Source organism: Furipterus horrens, unplaced genomic scaffold (genome assembly GCF_987537825.1).
Source record: "Furipterus horrens unplaced genomic scaffold, mFurHor1.1.pri manual_scaffold_6, whole genome shotgun sequence".
NCBI lineage: Eukaryota > Metazoa > Chordata > Mammalia > Chiroptera > Furipteridae > Furipterus > Furipterus horrens.
The window spans coordinates 142,653,716-142,672,514 of NW_028327176.1; the positions used below are offsets into that span (position 1 = coordinate 142,653,716).

General features: G+C 47.7%; 1 protein-coding gene across 1 annotated transcript in view; it reads right to left on the reverse strand.

Annotated features, from left to right (window-relative positions):
- SIM1 (SIM bHLH transcription factor 1) overlaps positions 1–18,070 on the reverse strand; it is a 66,788-nt gene extending 48,718 nt beyond the window's left edge. The window contains exons 1-9 of the mRNA XM_090279703.1: positions 18,014–18,070; positions 16,972–17,583; positions 7,657–7,739; positions 4,540–4,629; positions 3,627–3,735; positions 3,396–3,481; positions 2,469–2,668; positions 2,136–2,242; positions 1,260–1,407 (exon numbers count right to left, since the gene is read on the reverse strand). Coding sequence (XP_090135829.1) covers positions 1,260–1,407; positions 2,136–2,242; positions 2,469–2,668; positions 3,396–3,481; positions 3,627–3,735; positions 4,540–4,629; positions 7,657–7,739; positions 16,972–17,146 — 998 coding nt within the window. The 5' untranslated portion in view covers positions 17,147–17,583; positions 18,014–18,070. The remainder of the gene's footprint in view (positions 1–1,259; positions 1,408–2,135; positions 2,243–2,468; positions 2,669–3,395; positions 3,482–3,626; positions 3,736–4,539; positions 4,630–7,656; positions 7,740–16,971; positions 17,584–18,013) is intronic.
- Positions 18,071–18,799: the final 729 nt, after the last annotated feature.

Sequence of the window (18,799 nt, forward strand, 5' to 3'; positions counted from 1 at the left end):
GCCTTCATGCTATCACGAAAACCTAATAGTGTTTATTTTAGCACTTCACTACAACAAAAAAATAAAATAAAATAAAATGATCCTTCTTAGTAATCAGCCATTTTCTTGAGTACTGCATTTTCATCTAAACTAAGTTCCTTTTCCAAGTCTATTGGATTAAATTTTCTTATTAAGGATAACAAAAGTAAATGGTGTTATTGCCTAGCATAATATTTCCAACTACTACATTTTTAATTTGTCAACTTAAAGGAATGTGGAATGAATCCAGTCCTCATCACCTATTGTTAGTCTTGACTCCTAAAAGCACCCCTTAACCAACTTCCTAATGTCAAACTAGCATTTCTACTAAGTGCCTGGTGTGTCAACTCTTCCAAAGTAAATAAGTCCTGAGATCCCCTAAAATCACAACCTCCACAAAAAGAAAAAAAATGCAAGGGCAACTGCTCACACAAAAGGGTTCTTCATAAAGGCTTCAACCTTTCGATTTTCACAAACATTATACAGAATGTGCTTTCTTCTCCAGCCACACACCAGGCCACGTGATCAGCCTGCAGGGCCACACGATTATTGTTTCTAGAAAGAATAAGGCTCAAACGCAGCTGCCGAGGCTGCATAGCCGGCTGCACCGCAGGTCGCATGGCAAGGCGGGCTCCTCACCCAGTGATTCTGTCATACAGCTCAGGGGGCCTGGGTGCCGGCCAAGACTTGCAGCATCAGCTCAGGTTCCTTTGCTTTATGGAGGTTAAAGTCAGATCCTCTTGGTCACTTAAACCCCCTTTGTGTTCAAGGGGGAAATCACTCTCTCAGAACTCTTAACTTTGATTGGAGACTCTGGTTAAAATTAAGAACTTCAAACCCAGATTTGAAAAAGTGAAACAGATGTCCTGTTTGTTATCCATAAATGGCTCCGTACGGCGGACCCTTTCCTCTCTCTCTCTCTCTTTTTCTTTCTGCCGCATTAAGTTTTATTTAATGCAGAGTTCGCATAAAAGGTTAAAAAGAGAGAGAGTAGAAAGCAGATATGGACTGTGGATGGAAAAACTCCTAAATCTTTCTCTAGAATAAAGCGAAGGAAGCTTCTTCATAAAGATGAAAGTGCTCACCCCTCCGCTTCCCAACGCAGACATCACTAGAGTGGAAACTGGCGTCCCCAGGGTACTCTAGTCTGGCAGAACCCGGCGGTGGGTTCCCACCACCTGCACCCTCGTGGAGACTAGGGTCGCTTGAAGTGAGAGAAGGGGCCCCAGATTTGCACTCACGTAAGAACATAGTTGACGCTGACGATACAGTGTGGCCTGGAGGAGCGGCTGTTGTGCACGATGGTCGCGTAGCTCTGCACCCAGACCCAGCCGCCGTGTTTCGCCAGGAACCTGTAGTACTTGGTGGTTACCTGTCCCTTCACCAGCACTGATGGAGAGACAAAAGGCAGCTGGTTGTGAATAAGCCCGCTCCTGATCGACCCCAAACGCAAGCCCTGGCACTGAGAGTATAGGTCCCCTGTGGGTCCTAATTAAAGTGCTCCAAGAAACGAGGCAGAGACAGCACGCCCCTTCCCGAACGCACGGATTGTCCTGTTAATATGCTTCAGGTCTCCGGTCCCTCACGATTAGCAAAGAGGGGAACACTTAGAGTTAGGGGATTCCACCTCCCCCCATTCGATTTTCTAACTACATAAGGTAGGCCTGGGCAGCTCACTTCCTGGCTTACATTTCCTATCCCGGGAGATTAAGCTCAAAGCAAAGCAATATCAAATGCCAAGCGAGTGATAAGGATCAATGCGCGTGAGCCAAGTGGGCTAGCCTCGGTTTTTCTACCCATCTTTAGTAAGGCTTCTTGGGGCGGGGGGGGGGGGGGGGGGGGGGCAGCATGTCAATCGGAGAATTAAACCCCTCCCTGGAGAATTTCGTCCAGAAACTCAGAAATTCCCCCTCTGCGGTGTGAGGGATCGAGGAGGTCAGAGAAATAAGGTGGACCCACCGTTGGAGCAGCCGCTGGAAGGACCTCACCAACCACCACCGACTACTGGGACTCCCAGCTTTCCCCTGGCTAGGGGCTTAAATCACGCCCTCAACCTCCCGCATCCCTACTCCGGGAACTCGCCGCGGCTGTGTGGGTGCTGCAGGGTGGCGCCTTACGCAGGTGGTGGGCGCAGCGCAGGTGGAAGGTGTCGCAGCCGTGCACATGGTGGTACAGAGTTTTCTCAATCAAGTCCTGAGGTTCATACCCAGTCAGCTCCGCCACTCTGCAGAGAGCAATTCCCGTGGGATGAGCGCGGAGTGCCAGGGTGTGCCCCATCCCACACAGCCACCAGAGACCTGGGTGCGCCCCTCACTTTGCAGGGACCGATGAGTCACCTCATCTGCAAAATGGGTTCCTAAGGTCGACAAGGAGCTCTCAGCCTCTGAGCAGGGCTGCCCTCCAGCCTGGGATGATTCTCCCCCTTTCCCCTCCTCCCGTCCCCCGCCCACCTGGAGTCCAGGAAGATGAGCTTCATGTCCAGGCTGGCGCGGAACATGAACATGTTGCTGTGCAGCTTGATCTCCGTGACGGCACTGGGCGGCAGTGAGTGACCCACGGCCACCAGGCCCACATTTTGGTAGCAGCCGTCGAAAGGGGACATGTCCAGGCTGTACTGGCGGATCTTCAGGTAGCCGCTGCAATGAATGACCTGCGGCAGAGGGTGACGGGGTGAGACTCAGCCGCTCAGTCAGGAAACCACCCAAAAAGGTGGGGAACGGATTAAAACCTTGAGACTCAACTAGGATACAAAGGGCACGTGGACCATAGCCCTGCGCTCGTGTCCAAAGTTACTGGTGCTCTGAGGTGTCTCAAGGAAGTGACTGTACTGACTCACTGAACTTACTGGGGACTTGTAAACATACAGAGGCCTGGGCCCTGCCAACCCGAGGGCACCGGGATCGAGACGCGGAGCCCTGGAACCTGCATATTTAATCCATTACACAGGAGAACTGTGCATTTGACCTAAAGCCCTGGATCTTAACTGCTCTGGGGGCCAGAATCTGACGCCATGAGTAAACTCTACGAACCCACCCCGGTGGCCAGTCATTTCAGACGTTTGACACAGCCCAAAGGCCCATTACCGGCTCTAGATTTAAGAGCCCCAGTGGCCGGTCAGTATCCGGGTCCAATGAGACTGTCTTAAAACTTAGTTCCAGGTGTTTACGAAGTTCAACGCCTCCCCCCCTCGCCCCGTGATGCGCCCCCTTCTGCAGCTGGTCTACGTTTGCTTGCGGGGAAACACCCTCCCATGCTGTCCTGGTCACAAGAAAGTGCCATGTATAATAAAGTGCTCTCTTGTCCGGACCCCTTCACCTACGCCTAGCCAAGTGGCCTCGGCCGCCAGGGGGCATGGATCTTCCCTCTCAGCCACGCACCTTGTAGCCACCGCAGGTGAGGCCCGCGTTCCTCTTGGCCAAGACGCACTTCATCCTCAGGAAGAAGGAGCGCTCAATCTCGTACTCTGGGAGAAAGGAGCGGAGGGAGGGAGGCGCAGGATGTGAGCTAGGCGGGCGCAGCGCTGCGGGTCCCTGCCGTGGCTAACTAGGGAAAAGCCCAAAGCAGACTGTGATGGGCCCAAGTATGTCACAGGCATGCTTCTGCCTTACCCTGGACAAAGTGAGAGTGGTAGGGCTGATGGGCCGTAAGCACCGCTGTCATCTCGTCGTGGTCGGCTGGGTGGATGTATTCGTAAATGCTATTCCCAGTCAGTTCTACCTGTAAAGAAGAGAGTATCACAGTCTCCAAATGGTGGATGCCACATGGAGGAACTGGAAGACAGGGCCAGGGATCCATAGGCTTGTGAGGACAGGAGCCAGAACTCTAGAGTCAGCCTCAAATTCTAATTCCAGTTCTACTATTGCAGCCTATCTAGGCCTCAGTTTCCTTATCTATTAAAGGAAATAGTAGTAGTAGTAGTAGCTCCCTGGGAATATTCTGGTGAAGACATTATGACATATATGTAACCCATCTTCCATGTTGCTTGGCCCCTGGTAGGTACTCAAAAAGGTAGCCATTGGTTGGGCTTGGGGTAGAAGCTAAAGGATAAGGGAAGTGAGAAAGGGAGACACCCAGCCCTCCCGCCAGCTGAGATCTTTCCAGTGCAAAAAAAAAAAAATGCACATATAAAACCTTTGGGAAAGCCTTCCCATCCCTCACCCTCTGCCTTCAGCTCTGGTTCCATTGGTTTTTTGTTTCGTTTTGTTTTTTGTTTTTTGTTTTGCTTTGTTTTTATTGTTGACCAATTACAGTTGTCCCAGTTTTGCCCCCATTGCTCTCTCCTGCCATGCCCCACCTACAGTCAATCCCCACCCTGTTGTTCATGTCCATTTGTCCTTTATACTTGTTCCTTGATTTGATCCTTCCCCTTCTTTCCCCTTCTTTCGACCCCCACACTCTGGTCGCTGTCAGTTTGTTTCTTATTTACTTGTCACTGGTTCTATTTTGCTCATTTGTTTGTTTTTGTTCATTAGATTCTGCTCGTAAACACTTGAAGGCTGGAGGTGTGGACCACTCGCCTACCTGAGAAAGACCCAGGTGGACTGAGGCTGTCTCCGAGATGTACATGATCTTCCCATCTGGGGCCACCACAAAGATGAAACCATCCAGGGTCTGGGGAGATAGAAACAGAGTTGAATAGAGAACCCTCTGGGCCATTGGGACAAACTGGACTGAGGGACACAGAAGTTGGAGATGCCCAGCCCAAAGTGCAGAGAGATAGAGTAGAGAAGGCCTGGCAGGAAATAGGGCATAGAAAACCAGCCACAAGTCTCTCCTTTGTATTTTTCCAAATTTGTGAGATCTGGGAAATGCAGCACACTGGAAGAGCTCCAGAGTAAGTGATGCAGGAGGCTACTGCCCTACAAGATTCAGGATTTACTGAAATAGACAAAGCAGACATATCAGGAATATACAAATATTGTTGGGATGTGAGGAAACACAGCTTGCTATAAGAGATGAGTTAGGTTCTTGGGGTGATGATCACTGAAAGAACCAGAAATTTCCTCTGTCAGTCTTGGAGGACTCCATAGTGACAGCATCTTTTAATGGAAAGTATACTAACAAGGCTTGGGAAATAGTAGGCATTGGGTGATGTGGAAGGGCTGTCACTCCGCAAAGTTGTAGATAGAAGGCAGCTGGCCAATGGCTCTGAAAAGAGTCTGGGAGAGGGGGATTTAGGAGATGAGAGGATTTCCAGGCAGCAAGTCCATAAAGTAGTGCTGTAGTGTGATGTGTGTGTGTTTACATTGATGTATCAAACTGACAGGCTCTCCAGGAAGGCAAGGCTTAGACTTTCACTGTCCCTTCATTTCTGTGAATGAGGCTTCAATCCAGGTAGTGGAGACATCAGGATGAGTCAGAACCTAGTCTCAAGGAGGTAGAAGTTCAGTAGAGGCCAAAAGACAGATACAATGACCACACAGATGAATAGACAGTGCTGTGGTTTTGGAGCCCAGAGACTGAGTGGCCAGAGGACTGGGGAAGAATCAGAGGCCCCAGAAGTGCTGTTTGAGCAGAACCTTGAGGAGAAAGCTTGAACTGGAATAGGGAGGAAGGGCATCCTCGGCAGAAGGATTGATGTGGCAAAGGTAGGGACTGAAGTGAGGTCAGGTGAGGAGGGTGATCTGATGATTTGTGTGAACCAGAGATAGGACTGAGGGAGTACACCAGTGCAAGATTTTTGGAGAGTTTGAGATGTCAATCTGAGAATTTAGAGATGCTCCTGTAGGCATCAGTTTCCAAAAGAAGTTTCTAAGCAAAGAAATAGCATGCTTGGACTTTTTTTTTTTTTTTTTTTCCTGGCAGAATGTGGATAGTAATACATAGGAGGAAATAGTGGGGATGAGGAGATCAGAAAGCAGAGTCCAAGTCAAAGATGGTTCTAAGGCCGTGGAATTTATAGTGGCAGAAAGAGAAGCTGAGACTGACTTCAGTGTTATTGAGTAGAAGGTAACACCATTAACCAAGACTGGAAATTTAGAGAAGCAAGTTGAGTTTTTGTATGGGTGGAAGTCTAGAAGAGGACAATAATGAATTCTTGACTTGGAAATGCTAAATTTCAGGTGTATACAGATTTCCACTTGGATCTGTCCAATTTGCAGTAGGAAATAAAGATCTGGAGCTTACAAGTGGTGTCTAGACTGGAGGAACAAGCTGGAGTCATGCAAATGTGGGGAAAGGAGTCGAGGTGATTATGTTGGCTGAGATCACCTAGGAAGCCTTGAAGCTGAGATGAGAAACAGATCTGGAACCTTGGGAAAAATGCCAGCATTTACAGCCAGACAGTGATGGGAAAACCAGAGTAAGCAGAGAGAAAGAAGAATCCAGGAAAGTGTGCTACTTTAGAAAATGAAGGAGAGGGAGAATGTCAAGTAAGCAATGTCACCTCCATCAAACTCAAAGGTCACTTTGTCAATGAGGTCCTCTGCCAAGCAAACACAGCACTTCCCATTTTTCTCCATAGTACCTACACCACCTGTTACACTATGCAGTGCACCTGGGTTTGCAAGGCTGTTCTCCTGAGCATGTAAACTCCATGAAGGCAGGGCTTTCTGTCTGGCACATAGTTGGCCCTTCTATATTTTTGAAATGAATGAGGTCAAGTGGGGTAAGAGATGAGCATGTTATGCTGCATATCAAATGTGGTGGAGCATAGGCAGAGCAGAACGGCTGGGAGAGGTAATGGGACAGCGGGGGTGTAGGAGTAGGGCAAGGTGAGTGAGGGAGCTTGAAAGTGTAATTGAGTCCTGCCAAAAGTTGGGGATGAAGAGAAGAAAAGATTAGGCAAGAGCTTGAAGGGGTGATAGACTGTTTGGAGTTTGTTCTCTTGTTTATATTGATGACAGAAATTAACTGGTAATATGGCAAGACTGGGCAAGGGGTCAGTTGTTCAGAGACAACTGCTCAGGCCTCCGCATGATGCCTGCTTAGGTTTGAGGCACCTACATGAGAAGCTCACCAAAAAATGGCACGGAGAGTTTTACTATTTTAAATATTTGCTAGGCGACTAAAGCGGGCAACGGGCAATTTAAAACGGTGTACACTGCAAACATTGGATAAACTCATTGCCTGGGGAGGTGTATGTGTGCATGCTAGGGTCTTTCTGTGTACGGCCTGGGATGGCCTACTGTGAGGGTCCAAGGGCCATGGAGAGCAGAGAGCCCAGGACCTACAGGGAGGAGATGAAACGAGCTGCAGGCGCAGCTGGGTGCGGAATGTGGAGGCTTAAAGCATTGACTGGCATTTCTACCAGATTCCCCTTGTTTTCTGTGTAAATCCTTCATTTCGGAAGGTTTTGCAGTCAGGCCTCGGTTGGCCTGGGGCGCTCAGGTTCCCTCAGTCCAATGGCGTCAAAAGGCGCCCCCTCCCTGGGTTTCAGCCGTTCTTACTGGGGCCTCGCGGGGCTCCCTTTCAAACCCAACGTGCTGACTGTCACCTTGCCTCCCTCTCCGCCTCTCGGCGCCACCTGCAACCAGCGAGGTTAACAGCTAAACCTTTTAACTCTGGAGAAACTGTAGGGGCTGCAGGAGGACCACGTCCAAGCGGAATTCCATTTTTCTGGAAAACAAGAAGCCAAGCACAGGGCCGGTCACTGGGACCCTCGAAGCATATGCGCAGCAGAGAGGCCCGCGCAAGTACCTGGAGCAGATGCGAGCCCAGTTCTCGGCCAACGTTGTCCAGGGGGCTGGTCCGACTCGAGTGGCCCCACGCCTCGCCGAGCCCTGTGGAGACACAGAGACACTCTATTTGCACTGGGACTCCGACCCCGCTGGCGGGTTGAGATTAGTCTTGCACACAAGACAGGATACCTTCCGGGCTCCCCCAAGTCCCTGACCCGAATAGCAAGGGATGGGAGCAGGTAAATTTCGGCCATACCCTCTCAGCTTCTAAAGGGTTGAATAGAGGACAGACTCCCTCTCCCAGATAGGCCTGGGCTTCTCAGGGAGGGCAGGACCTGGATGAGCATCCCCCCAGGCAGAGCTTCAAGTGGAGGAGTTTGGAGACAGCCTTGTGGGGAAGAAGCCCCCTACACTGCACCTCAGCGAAAACTATTACACAGGTTCACTAGTGTCCTTAGAGGGATGAGAGACAATATTTCTCACCCAGGCTTCATCATCATTCTTATCACGAGGCCGAAGATGTTCACACATCCATCGAATGCCACTGCAGGCCCAGAGTAACGCGAGGCAGTGAGCTGGGTCCCGCTTGTCCCTGGTGGGCTTTCTGATTGGCTGCAAGGCTCTCCAGCCCTTTTCCTGCCCTGGACCACTGAATGTAATCCCCTTTAGAAAAATCCGTTTGCTTGCAGATGACTTCCAGCAGCAACATACCCTTGCAATTTTGCTCCCCCTACCTTTTCTCTCCTAGTCACCCCTTTACATATCCTAATCTCAACTCTCATCTCACCCCCCAAGAAACAGCACAGGTTTTTTTTTTTTTTTTTTTTTTTTTGGTTTGTTTGTTTGCTTGTTTTAAGTCAGCTATTTGCAAGTTCTAACACCGTTTTAGCAATATATTCATAACCTTCTGGATATAGAGAATTATTCACTTTCTCTACTTTCCAGGTATCATGTTAACAAAGACAGCTCCCTTGCTCTCCTTGATGCTACCACATTAAGATCCTTTCAGGCTTTACCACAAACCATTTTTTTGGTGATGCTTAAAAAATAAAATTCTCAGGATGCCCATAGCTGAATTTCTTTTAAATTAATATGGAGCCATTATAGTACCTGTTTGCACAAAGAAAATAAAAATAAGGTAGAAGAAATTTGCCTAAGTCTAGGTTAAATTTCTTATGGGTAATATCTTTTAACTGTGTTGCTGCTAAAATTAATTCAACTAGGAAAATTCTTTTATGTTTACACAGTTAAACAACACTTAACATGACAAAAAAAGAGGGCTGTTTACTGGGGTATAGGGAAAATCACTATGAAGTACACGATGAACAAACACACTAGCATTGTAATATGGGGTTGTGGGTTGATCTTTCAGAATAAAACATGGAGTTGAGCTCTTAAATGGGTTGACCAGGATCTGCTTCCTAAACAAACCATCAAAACCCTGGTAACAAGTAAAACGGTGAGCACCCCTTAAGCTCAAATCGGGTCTTTCCCGGTGTTTGCACATCTAAATAAATCTAACGATTTCCCCACTGCTCTGCAAACACTGATGCTCCCCACCCGCGCCGAGACTCCTCTCCTTCCTTCTTCAACCCCTCCCACCTCTTTAGCCCGACCCAGTTTCCCTTCCTAGAGTGGCTCCACTACCCTAATCCCTATGGTCATCCTGGACCATTTCGGAGGGCCACCTCCACAACAGCCTGTACACACCCCTTGCTTTGTCACCTTCTCTTCGTTCCTCCCATCTCAGTCAGCTGTCCTCCTTCGTTACTGGGACAACGTGTTCATTTTTTCACTCCCGCTTACACATACCCACCCAGAAGAAGAGGCGGATAGGATTGGCTAGGGAGATGGAAATGGGGAAAGGGGAAAGGATCCTGCTGGGAGAGTCCGGAACGCCGTGGGCCCAGCAGAGGCTTGAAAGCCCAAAGCGTCTTGGGGACCTGGGGCTCGGCGCACAGAGCTGCCGAGGCCCTGTTAAGTCTGCAGCTCCCCGAAGGGTCCGAAGCGTGCTCTTGGGACAAACCAATGTCTTTATTCTAAAATTATGAGGGTCCCCCTAAAGCTGTTGAAACAAGCCCAGGATCGGCCTCCCGACCCGAATCATCTGAAAATACCCCAAGATGGGCTGAGGTTAAGTACTGGTTCCGAACGCCCAGCGCGCGCCCGGGCTATTTGTGGTCTCGGGTTGCGGCCTCATTAGTATGAGCCTACCGGGGAAAATAAGACTACTTCGCAGGTTAATAAACAGCCAGCCCGCGCAGGTTAACAGGGCCCTCCCTCGCCCTCTCCTGCTCCACCCCCCACCTTTTAAGGAACCTTTTGCTTTCTTGGAGCATTGCTTTCTCTTTACGTTCCCGGTCAGTCGAAATCTCCGTCATGCGGTTAAGTCTGGGTTAATGTTTTATAAGGGACTGGCTGCCCTCCTCTACCTGCCAGGCTTTCCTGATCTAACACTAGGCCTGAGTTCGCCCTTCAGTCTGCCCAGGACACCTTCTGAAACCAGGTCACGGGTCCCGCCTTCGAAAATCCGGGAGTGAGCCAGAGACCCCTCTCCCGGGACCCCTTCACTTCCTGCCTGCGGTGACGCGCTCCCGCACCCAATTTCAGTTGGCAAGGGAGGGTAAGCTGAGATTTCGTTTCTGCACTTGACCTACCGCAGAAAATTCGCAAATCCTTTGATTGTCTGTTTAAAATGAGGAGGAAACCAGCTCCCTTTGCGGCAGGATTACAGTGGGAACAAGATCTAAAGATTTTCTTGTAATTCGGTGAGGCCGAGGGAACTGGGTTTTGCAAAGGAAAAAAAGGAGCTCTGTGAGGGAGGCGATAACTAAATCGGGTTTTAGACAAAAGGATTTTCCCCAGCTAAAGTGGCCGAAGACAAAGGAAAACATAATCTATTTTGGAAGATTTCCAAGATATGCTACATTAACCTTAGCAGATAAATTTTACTTCTCCCCTCCCCCTCTTCCCTTTTAAAGTCTGGTTTATCATATTTACATAAGTAGTTTTACAAGGGATGTATCTATTGTGGATCTAAAGGGCTAGCTCACATTTCATGTGAAAACCCAGCCGAAGTTTCACTGCTGCTTTACCCTCAGTGCGCGGTGAAGCCATTTCCATTTAAATACCCCCTGACCCAAGGATTACCTCAATGGACTGACTGCACGGGTTTTGTAATTTCCTGAAAATGAGATTTCGATTTATAAAACAAGAAACCAATTAGTAACCAAATGAGGCGAAGTAGATCCACTAAAATTGACCTAATCCCACAGGCACAATTTAGGCCCGTTCTTGGCGAATGAATGATGAGCCCCAGTCTAGCATGAGCTCAAAGCATCATCCAGCTGTGTTATTGCAAGTAGCAAAAATAAATTGATCGAGCTTTTCCTTCGGAATGAATTTCATACCCTTGACAAAATAAAAATAACAGACACGGCATCATCACCTCCTTCACCTAGACCGGAAGGGGAGGAAGAATTTCTTTTACAGGTTTTTTTTTTTCCGCTTTTGATAAACAAACATTATATCTCAGTAGAAATGTGTCCTTCTTGTAGTAGTTTCCAGAAACCTTCATATCCGGAATAATCACTATATGACTATTAAGCAACATGGTAGGGGCTGGAGGAATTGTCCCGACCTGACTGCAACCTGGTAACTGAGGCTGGAAAAGCCCCTCCGAGACCGCGCTCCTAACTTCGGGTTCCGCAGGGACTTGCTTCAGCCACCTGGGTTTTGTCCAGGACCTGAGCATTCTCACCGGTGCTCACCGTTTAAGCATTTCCCTGGGCCCAGTAACCAAGCAGCCTTAGGGCTCCGGGAGCCGAGGTGGCTGGATTCTCCGGGGAAGAGAGGGAGGGAGATTGGGCGCCCTTAGCCAAGACTCAAATCCAGGAGTCATCACTGGGTAAGGAGATCTTCACGCACCTAGGCACAGCCACCCCCACCTCCGGCGCTGGGACGCGCCCCACTCGTGGCCCTGTCTGGCCACTTGGTGGGTATGACCGACATACTGAGGGTGTTGGTGGCTGCGCTGGGCCAGCCTCGGTCCTGCGCAGTAGCCTGGGACGCTACCGTGTTTGCACTCGGCAGTGGAAGTGTGAGCCTTGCCTTCCCCCAATCTGCCTCAGGCATCCACACCCATGCCTGGTGAATCCACTAAAGTTAGTGTAAATCTGGGGTGGAGACTCTGCGCCCTTGGGCTTCCCGGTCGGGATCCATCCTACCGGCCAAACTGGCTGTTGGCGCCCTAGCCCGCCGAGAAAGAACGCGAACTGCAGGAACCAGGGACAGGTGGGGTTCAGCCAGGTCCTAAGTAAACCGTGGGACAAAAATGCACGCGGGGTTAACAACAGTGCTCTGTGTGGTGGCTGAAAAGGACTCTGGACCTTCTAGAGTGGCGGGGGTGGAGGGGGGGCGGGCGGGAGGGAATGCCACTGTTCCAAAACAGTTTCTGGCGAAGCCAACGGGGGCTGTCCCGTGACCCTGGTGTATCTCACATAGATTCTGCTTGGCGACAGGGACTCCGACCGCTGCTCAAGGGCCTTTTTAAGCGCGATGTCATGTCGGCGTAAGGTTTAGACGGCGGCGGGTCCTTGGGGCAGTAGCCCCGACAGCCCGAGGATGGCGGGTGCACGCTGCGGGCAGGCGGAGGCGTCCTCGAACCATGGGCAGGCAGATTACGGTCTGTTACGGAGGCCACGAGCCCGCCCAAACTCGGCTGCAGCCACCCGAGCGAAGGCAGAGAGATCAGGGGACACATCGAGAGGCCACGGCCTGCCAGCCGTAACACGTGCTTCTCCTCGCTGCTTCTGCTGTGCCGGAGACGAGGTAGAGGCTTAGACAAAGTCGCTGTCCCTGGTTTTGTCCTAGCCACCGAGGTCGAGCGACTCCGTGGAGGTTTGCCCCGCAGTTCTCAGACACTGTTTTAGTACTTTCTGATTAGCAGGCCCATTGTTAATAATTGAAGGCTCTCCTCACCTCCACAAACATTTAAATTCCATGGATCAGAGACTGACAATGAGTGAACAGCGGAAACGGTAACATATTTCCTGGGTCTGAACATTCTCTTGAGAAATACCTGGGCCGACAGATAGAGACATGCGGCAAGAATCCATGGGCTTGATTGTGTCTACATTTGTGTCTGCAAAAGCTCGAAGCTGTCAAGATTCCACAGAATTAAAAGTAACTCCCTAGAAATCACGTTTGCCTTCTGGAAGGTTGTTCTGATTTTAACTTCAGGTGGATGATTGTACCCTACTGAAAGGCACCCAGCCATAGCTTATGATACCCTGTTTATGTTGGGGTTTTTGTTGTTGTTATTGTTTTTATTAGTGATCCTCCGTTTAAAGAAAAAAATATTTTTTCATCGATCTGATCTACAATTTCTAGCACATAAATCTTCCTTGCAAATGCTCTGCACGGAATTTAGTTCTGCACTCTATTTTAAGTCAACATCAAAACTGGAATTAAACAGAGAAAACCAGCGTGGAGCATAAACTGTACTTAAAGGCTTTTAAATGAGAAAAACTTATGTAAGAAAATAAACATGGAAACCTAATGCTCAATCATTTCCCCAAGCAGCAAGAAAAACAGCCTTAAATCACCCATCCACGTGGGAAATGGGGCCTCTTTTTCTCTTTCAGTTCTCAGCCTCAAAAAGAAAAAAGAAAAAGGTGATTAAGGATTTCAGTCTTGGGGTGAATATTATAGGAAGAGTCTGTGAAGTTTTGTTTAATCATCCTTGTCTTTCCTGCCTTTCTGGAGACTCTTGCACAGTTACTAATTCCAATTCTGTAATTATTTTTATTTTCCCAAGACATCTTGAGAATGAAATGGTACTGTGATGTAACCAAGATTCTAAATGGTTATAGATTTCTAAAGATGTCTGATCTTTTTGAAGATTAATCTGTAAGTCACTTCACCCCCAGCCAAAACTGTACTGTATCTGGATAACAAATGTATATTTTAGTTGAATTTGTCCTACTTTGCACACAAAGTCATATCATCTTTTTAAAATTCTGCCTTTCTGTCTTTGATAATACCAAAGAAACATTTCTAGATGCCTCAATTTTTTTTTTCCTTTGCAAGACCTTTTTAGAACAGGATACATCGCCAACTGAGAGATATGCAGTTTTAATGATTTCACAGTAATCTTTCCTTAGGTTTTTTTTTTTTACTGTGGAATTTCCAACCTAATGTTTTATTCTTAATAATTTCAGGCATCCATATCCCGTTCTTCCCCCACCTTTTTAAATTTTTCCCTCAACAGTTCAATTTTATCTATTCAGATAAGTAAAAGCTGGAAATTTCCCCCCAGATATAGAATCTGTTAGACCCTGGGGGTGGGGGGATGTATTCAGCAATTGGAGGGGATTAACAATGTTTTAGGATTTAAACCATTTTTCAAATATAAGTACGGAAGGGATTTTGTTTCTTGACTTAAGCTTTTTGGTATTACAGGGTATAATAGATTAAATATATATGAGCAAGAACAATGGAATCATACAGTCATTGTTATGCCTATGTCACTAGGTTTATAATTATTTTAGATTATATACCTTGCAAAATCTATGATACATGTGAAAGAATGCTTACCAGTATGAAACAACTATCACCCATCCTTAACAAAATCTTATTGAAGACCTACTATGTGCTAGGATGGTGTTAAGAAATGAGAAAATAAACTTCATTTTCAAACAAATTATTTTCATTTTTTAATCACTAAAAAAAAAAAAAAAAACTTAGGTTATCCCCTTATAAAGTGCTCAGTTTTCCCCACTGCCATGGACCTAATATTGTCCACACCCTGCCTCAGTCAACAGCTGAACCCAAATTTGGCACCCTCTGCAGGTTGTGCCTGGTTCTTCGCTTGTGATTATTTCAGTCTTTTAAAACAGTTCGTTTGTTCGTTTGTTGCTGTTGTTTAATATTTTTAAGAGCTGTGTTTGAGTTTTGAATTTTTGAATCTTCAAAATTAAAACCTCATCCCTAGCAGCGAGCTGTTTGGATGACCCTGTCTAACTCACCGTGTGGAGGCTGCGGGGTGAGTTATGAGCTCAACAGTAGCTGAAGAAATAAATGATGTGCCCAGAGTTCACACATCGTCCATCCCCTCCTCCCCATAAACTCACACTCACCCGCTAAAGAGAGAGGAGGGAGGAGGAGCCAGGGGCCCAGGACTCAGGAGGAAGATGAGGGGCGCTGCAGAAAGCACAGTCATCAGTTAGGGTAGCCACAGGGGACTGGGCTGGCCATCAGCCGGACTCCAGCCGGAGTCTTCATCAGAATTCTCTTTAAAATAGCAATAAGTTGGCCAAAACAATTTATTTATCACGCGATTTATAATCTGTGAAGTTAGCATTTAAATAAGAAAGCTCGCTCTATTAAAAACAAAAACAAAACGACAAAAACCAGCCTGATCCTCTCCAGGCCGCCTGTCCAGGGTCTGCACAACACAGATGAGCGCCCTAGCCCTGCGACTCCCGGGTGCTCGGGTACCTCTCTGTGCCCACCGAGGAACACAGACCTGCTATCCTCTTCCTCCCGCGATTACTTGCAGCCCCACAAGCAACACCATATGCTTCTTCTGATCAAACAGCGAGAGACATTGGCACTGGTAATTGACGAGACCCGCTAGAAATCACGCAGAAAGGGAGCCCACTGAGACCGCAGAGGCTGACAAATCACTGCTAATAATCCTGTTAGGAACAGCGCGACCAGCGGAGTTCGCAATAGCTTTATTTTTATAAAGTAGGCGCTGACAGTATAAAAGACAACCAGATCTCTTTTTTAAACATAAGGCAGTGCAGCATCATAGTAATTTTCCCACCAGCAATTCTCAGCAGAGTTTGAGGGGGAAGTACGGTTTTTAATATATAAGTCCCTTCTTTACTCCTCTTTTTCTACCCCTCCCCCCTCTTAAACTTTTTAGGCACTTTAGGCTTTGACTCCTTTCCTCCTGTGGTTTCCAGGGTCAGATGACAGTGTTCAAGCAACTGCTTTAAGACAAAATGACTGTAACACTACTTACAGTTTTAGGATAAACTTGAACTATAATCTGAAAGTTTTCCTTTAGTGTCCCTGATCAATTTGACGGCATGTTTTGCAAGATTTTGATTCAGATAGCAACTTTTAGTCAAGATCAAGCAAAATGAAACTCCAAGCCAAAGAATGGCTATTTCCTTCCCCCTATTTCCTTAAAAGAAAATAAACTCCAAACACCCAAAATCAACAATAACATAAACCTCTCTGGGTTATATAAGAAGTTCCTTTTGTAAACAAACAGTGTTCTTTCTCTTAGATTTTTGTTTACTTTGTATTCTCTCCTTTACATTTTCAAAAACCCTCCTTCAGAAACGACATATCTAAAATATATATTTTAAATCTGTTCATGCTATTCGAATGTGAGTAAAGGAAAGAATGGAGAAGTAGAAGAGAGAAGAGTCTTTTTCCCAGTGAGTATAAATGTTTTTATACAGGAGTGTTTTGTGAAGGCTGTACTGTTCTCACACAAAGTATCTTCATAATCTGAATACACATTTAAAATCCTGTGAGTAGTTCAGATATTCTTACTTCTAGTCCTTATAAAACAATTTCCCCAGGATCCATTTGCCAACATACCACCTAGAAGATATTTTCTAAGTGGGCTAGCTAGTTAGCTATATAAATTCAATCTTATGTTTTGAGTATCTAGCCTATTACCTCAGAGATACTATCAAGCTCAGAGTTGCAAATCACATGCCTCAGAGTTAGTTTCAGAATCTGTAAATATCTCAAAAACTCAAAATCGATTTTCTATCAGCAGTCCAGAGATTGGGTGAATTGAGGACATATTTGTTTATGAATATACTTGCTCCTCGTTTGCTGAATTATAAACATATAGAGAAATTATTATCCAGTTTCACTAGTTTCATATACACTGGTCTATCTATACATAGCAAAAATACAAGAATTTGGCAGTGTTCCTACTTTCTACCAGATACAACTCTAATGAGAAGAATAAAACAAGTCATGTTTGGATTAGTAGTACTTTCAATTGAGCCCAGTATCTGAAGTGTTGACAAAAGCAGTGTATTGGGCTGCTTCCCAACCAAACATATCTGATGGACTGAAGAGAAAGTATTAATGGGGAAGTAGAAGCAGCCACGAAAAGGCAATAGGATTTCTAAGTTCAGAGAGGTCCTTAGTCAAACAGCCATGCTAAACTTCCTTTTGCAGAGTGTGTGTGAAAGTATGAATGTACTTCTCTGCCCAGTGGTGTAGGTTCACACACTGGCTGGCAAATCCTCTACCCCTTCTGTCTTTGAAATTCCATCTGGGCAAAGTTACTTACCTTCTGGGAACACTACTCTCATTTTGAGATAGCTGGTCGTGAGTCTGATTATGGATGCTTTGTCCAGCTGCGAAGTGATAGCCGAGGGCAAAGGCAATAATTTAGCGAGTTCATAAAATTCACTGTTTTCCTTCTCCCTCCTAGTCCGGGCAGCATTTTTGGACTTCTCTTTCATTGTGTCTCGTTCCCCCTTTCTTCTTACAACATAAGCTCCACAGATTCATTCAAAACCAAAATAAACCTTCACTTAGAGATCATATTTGGCAAAAATATAAAGCATATTTTCAATGAAAAGACTAAAGTCTTTGCTTCGGTGTACTAGTTGTGGTAAAAGACCAACGTGGCGAACAGAAAATAATTTCTTTAAAAATACGGGATGCAAATATAGGAGAGTTGCTGATCCAGGGCAATCGGGCAATCCTGGGAGTCTCTAGATATCAAATGCCGGCAGGACCCCTCAGGAGCCAGGCTTTTCTTCTGTTCCGCGCTGCGAACCCCGGTCCTCGGAAAATCGACATAATCCCCGACGTTCGCTCTTCAGTTCCGCGGCATTTGAGACGGCTCCAAGCCCCTTTGCGAAGAACACGGAAGCCGTGCGACTCTTTCAGGCCACTGTGAAGACAACAGCATCAGAACGTAAGAGATCTGCGGCTTCACAATCACTCCTGCCCTCGCCTGAATTCCGGAAAGGGCCTCAAGCGCGTCTCAGCTTTCCTCGGTGTTTTTGTTTTTTAAAATATGGAGAAATCAGCAGAGAGACTGAGCCCCTTGCAAATAATGCTCGCCACGTACGCCAACCCCCTGGGAAGTTGTCTAAACAACAAAACCACAATTTTGTAGAGCCTGGGGAGAACCTCGGCCGCTGGTGCCCGCACCCGCGCCAGGTCCAGGCGCACGTCCTGGGAAAGCAGGTTTCCGCAAATCCGAACCTCTACAGCGCTGTAACTTCCTTTCAGTCCCCCCACTTTGGCATATCTGGAACTTGGCTACCTCTCCAACTTGGATCTTAACTCTTAGGGAATCCTTAAAAAGTGGCACTTACACATCAAGTCCCTCGGGACTCCCGAGGCGACCCGGCGCTCTCCTTGCCCAGCAGGGGCAGCAACAAGCCGGGCAAGGCAGCGGTAGGTTAACAGGTGGCACATTCACAACAGCCCCTCGTAGGCACCGGGAGGGGGCGGGGGCGGGGGTGGGGGGTGGGGGGTGGGAGGCGGTCCTGCCTCTCCCCCTCAGCTGTAGAGTTGCGGGTGCAACTGGGCGGGCACAGGGTGTCTTCCGCTTCACCTACCTTCGGTCCCCGCTGGCGGCAAAGGGTGCGGAGGCGCCCGCCTCTTAATTGTACTCATGTCTACGGTCCAACTAAGCAACTCGGCGGGCCTCTCCGCTTCCCACTGGCAGAGAGGAACAGAGAGCGTCCTGGCTCCCTTTTCTGTCTCGGTCATGAATTGGGGGAGGGGTGCGTGGGAGAAGAAGGGGGATGCAGGCTTTGGGACGGGTGAGGTAGTCTTAGAATCCTCCTCCTGGGTAGTTGCTAATATAATTCCTAATTGGAAGCCGAAAACGCCCCCCCGGTAACTTCTTTATACCTTACGGGGTTTAGCTTCAACTTCACTCCCGGGCTCGCTCGCTCCCGCCCTCCATTAATGCCACTCACAAACCTCCTCGCTTCTGATTGGCCCGGAGTGCCCAGGAATACGGCGCTCACTGGCCAACTGAGCTGAGTGAGGCGAGCACGCCTCCGGCTGCTCCCCGCGCGCCCCCGCTCTCGGCTCCCAGCCTTGCTACCCGCGTGGCCGTGGTGCTCCCAGCGAGCCCCCAGCACCGGTGT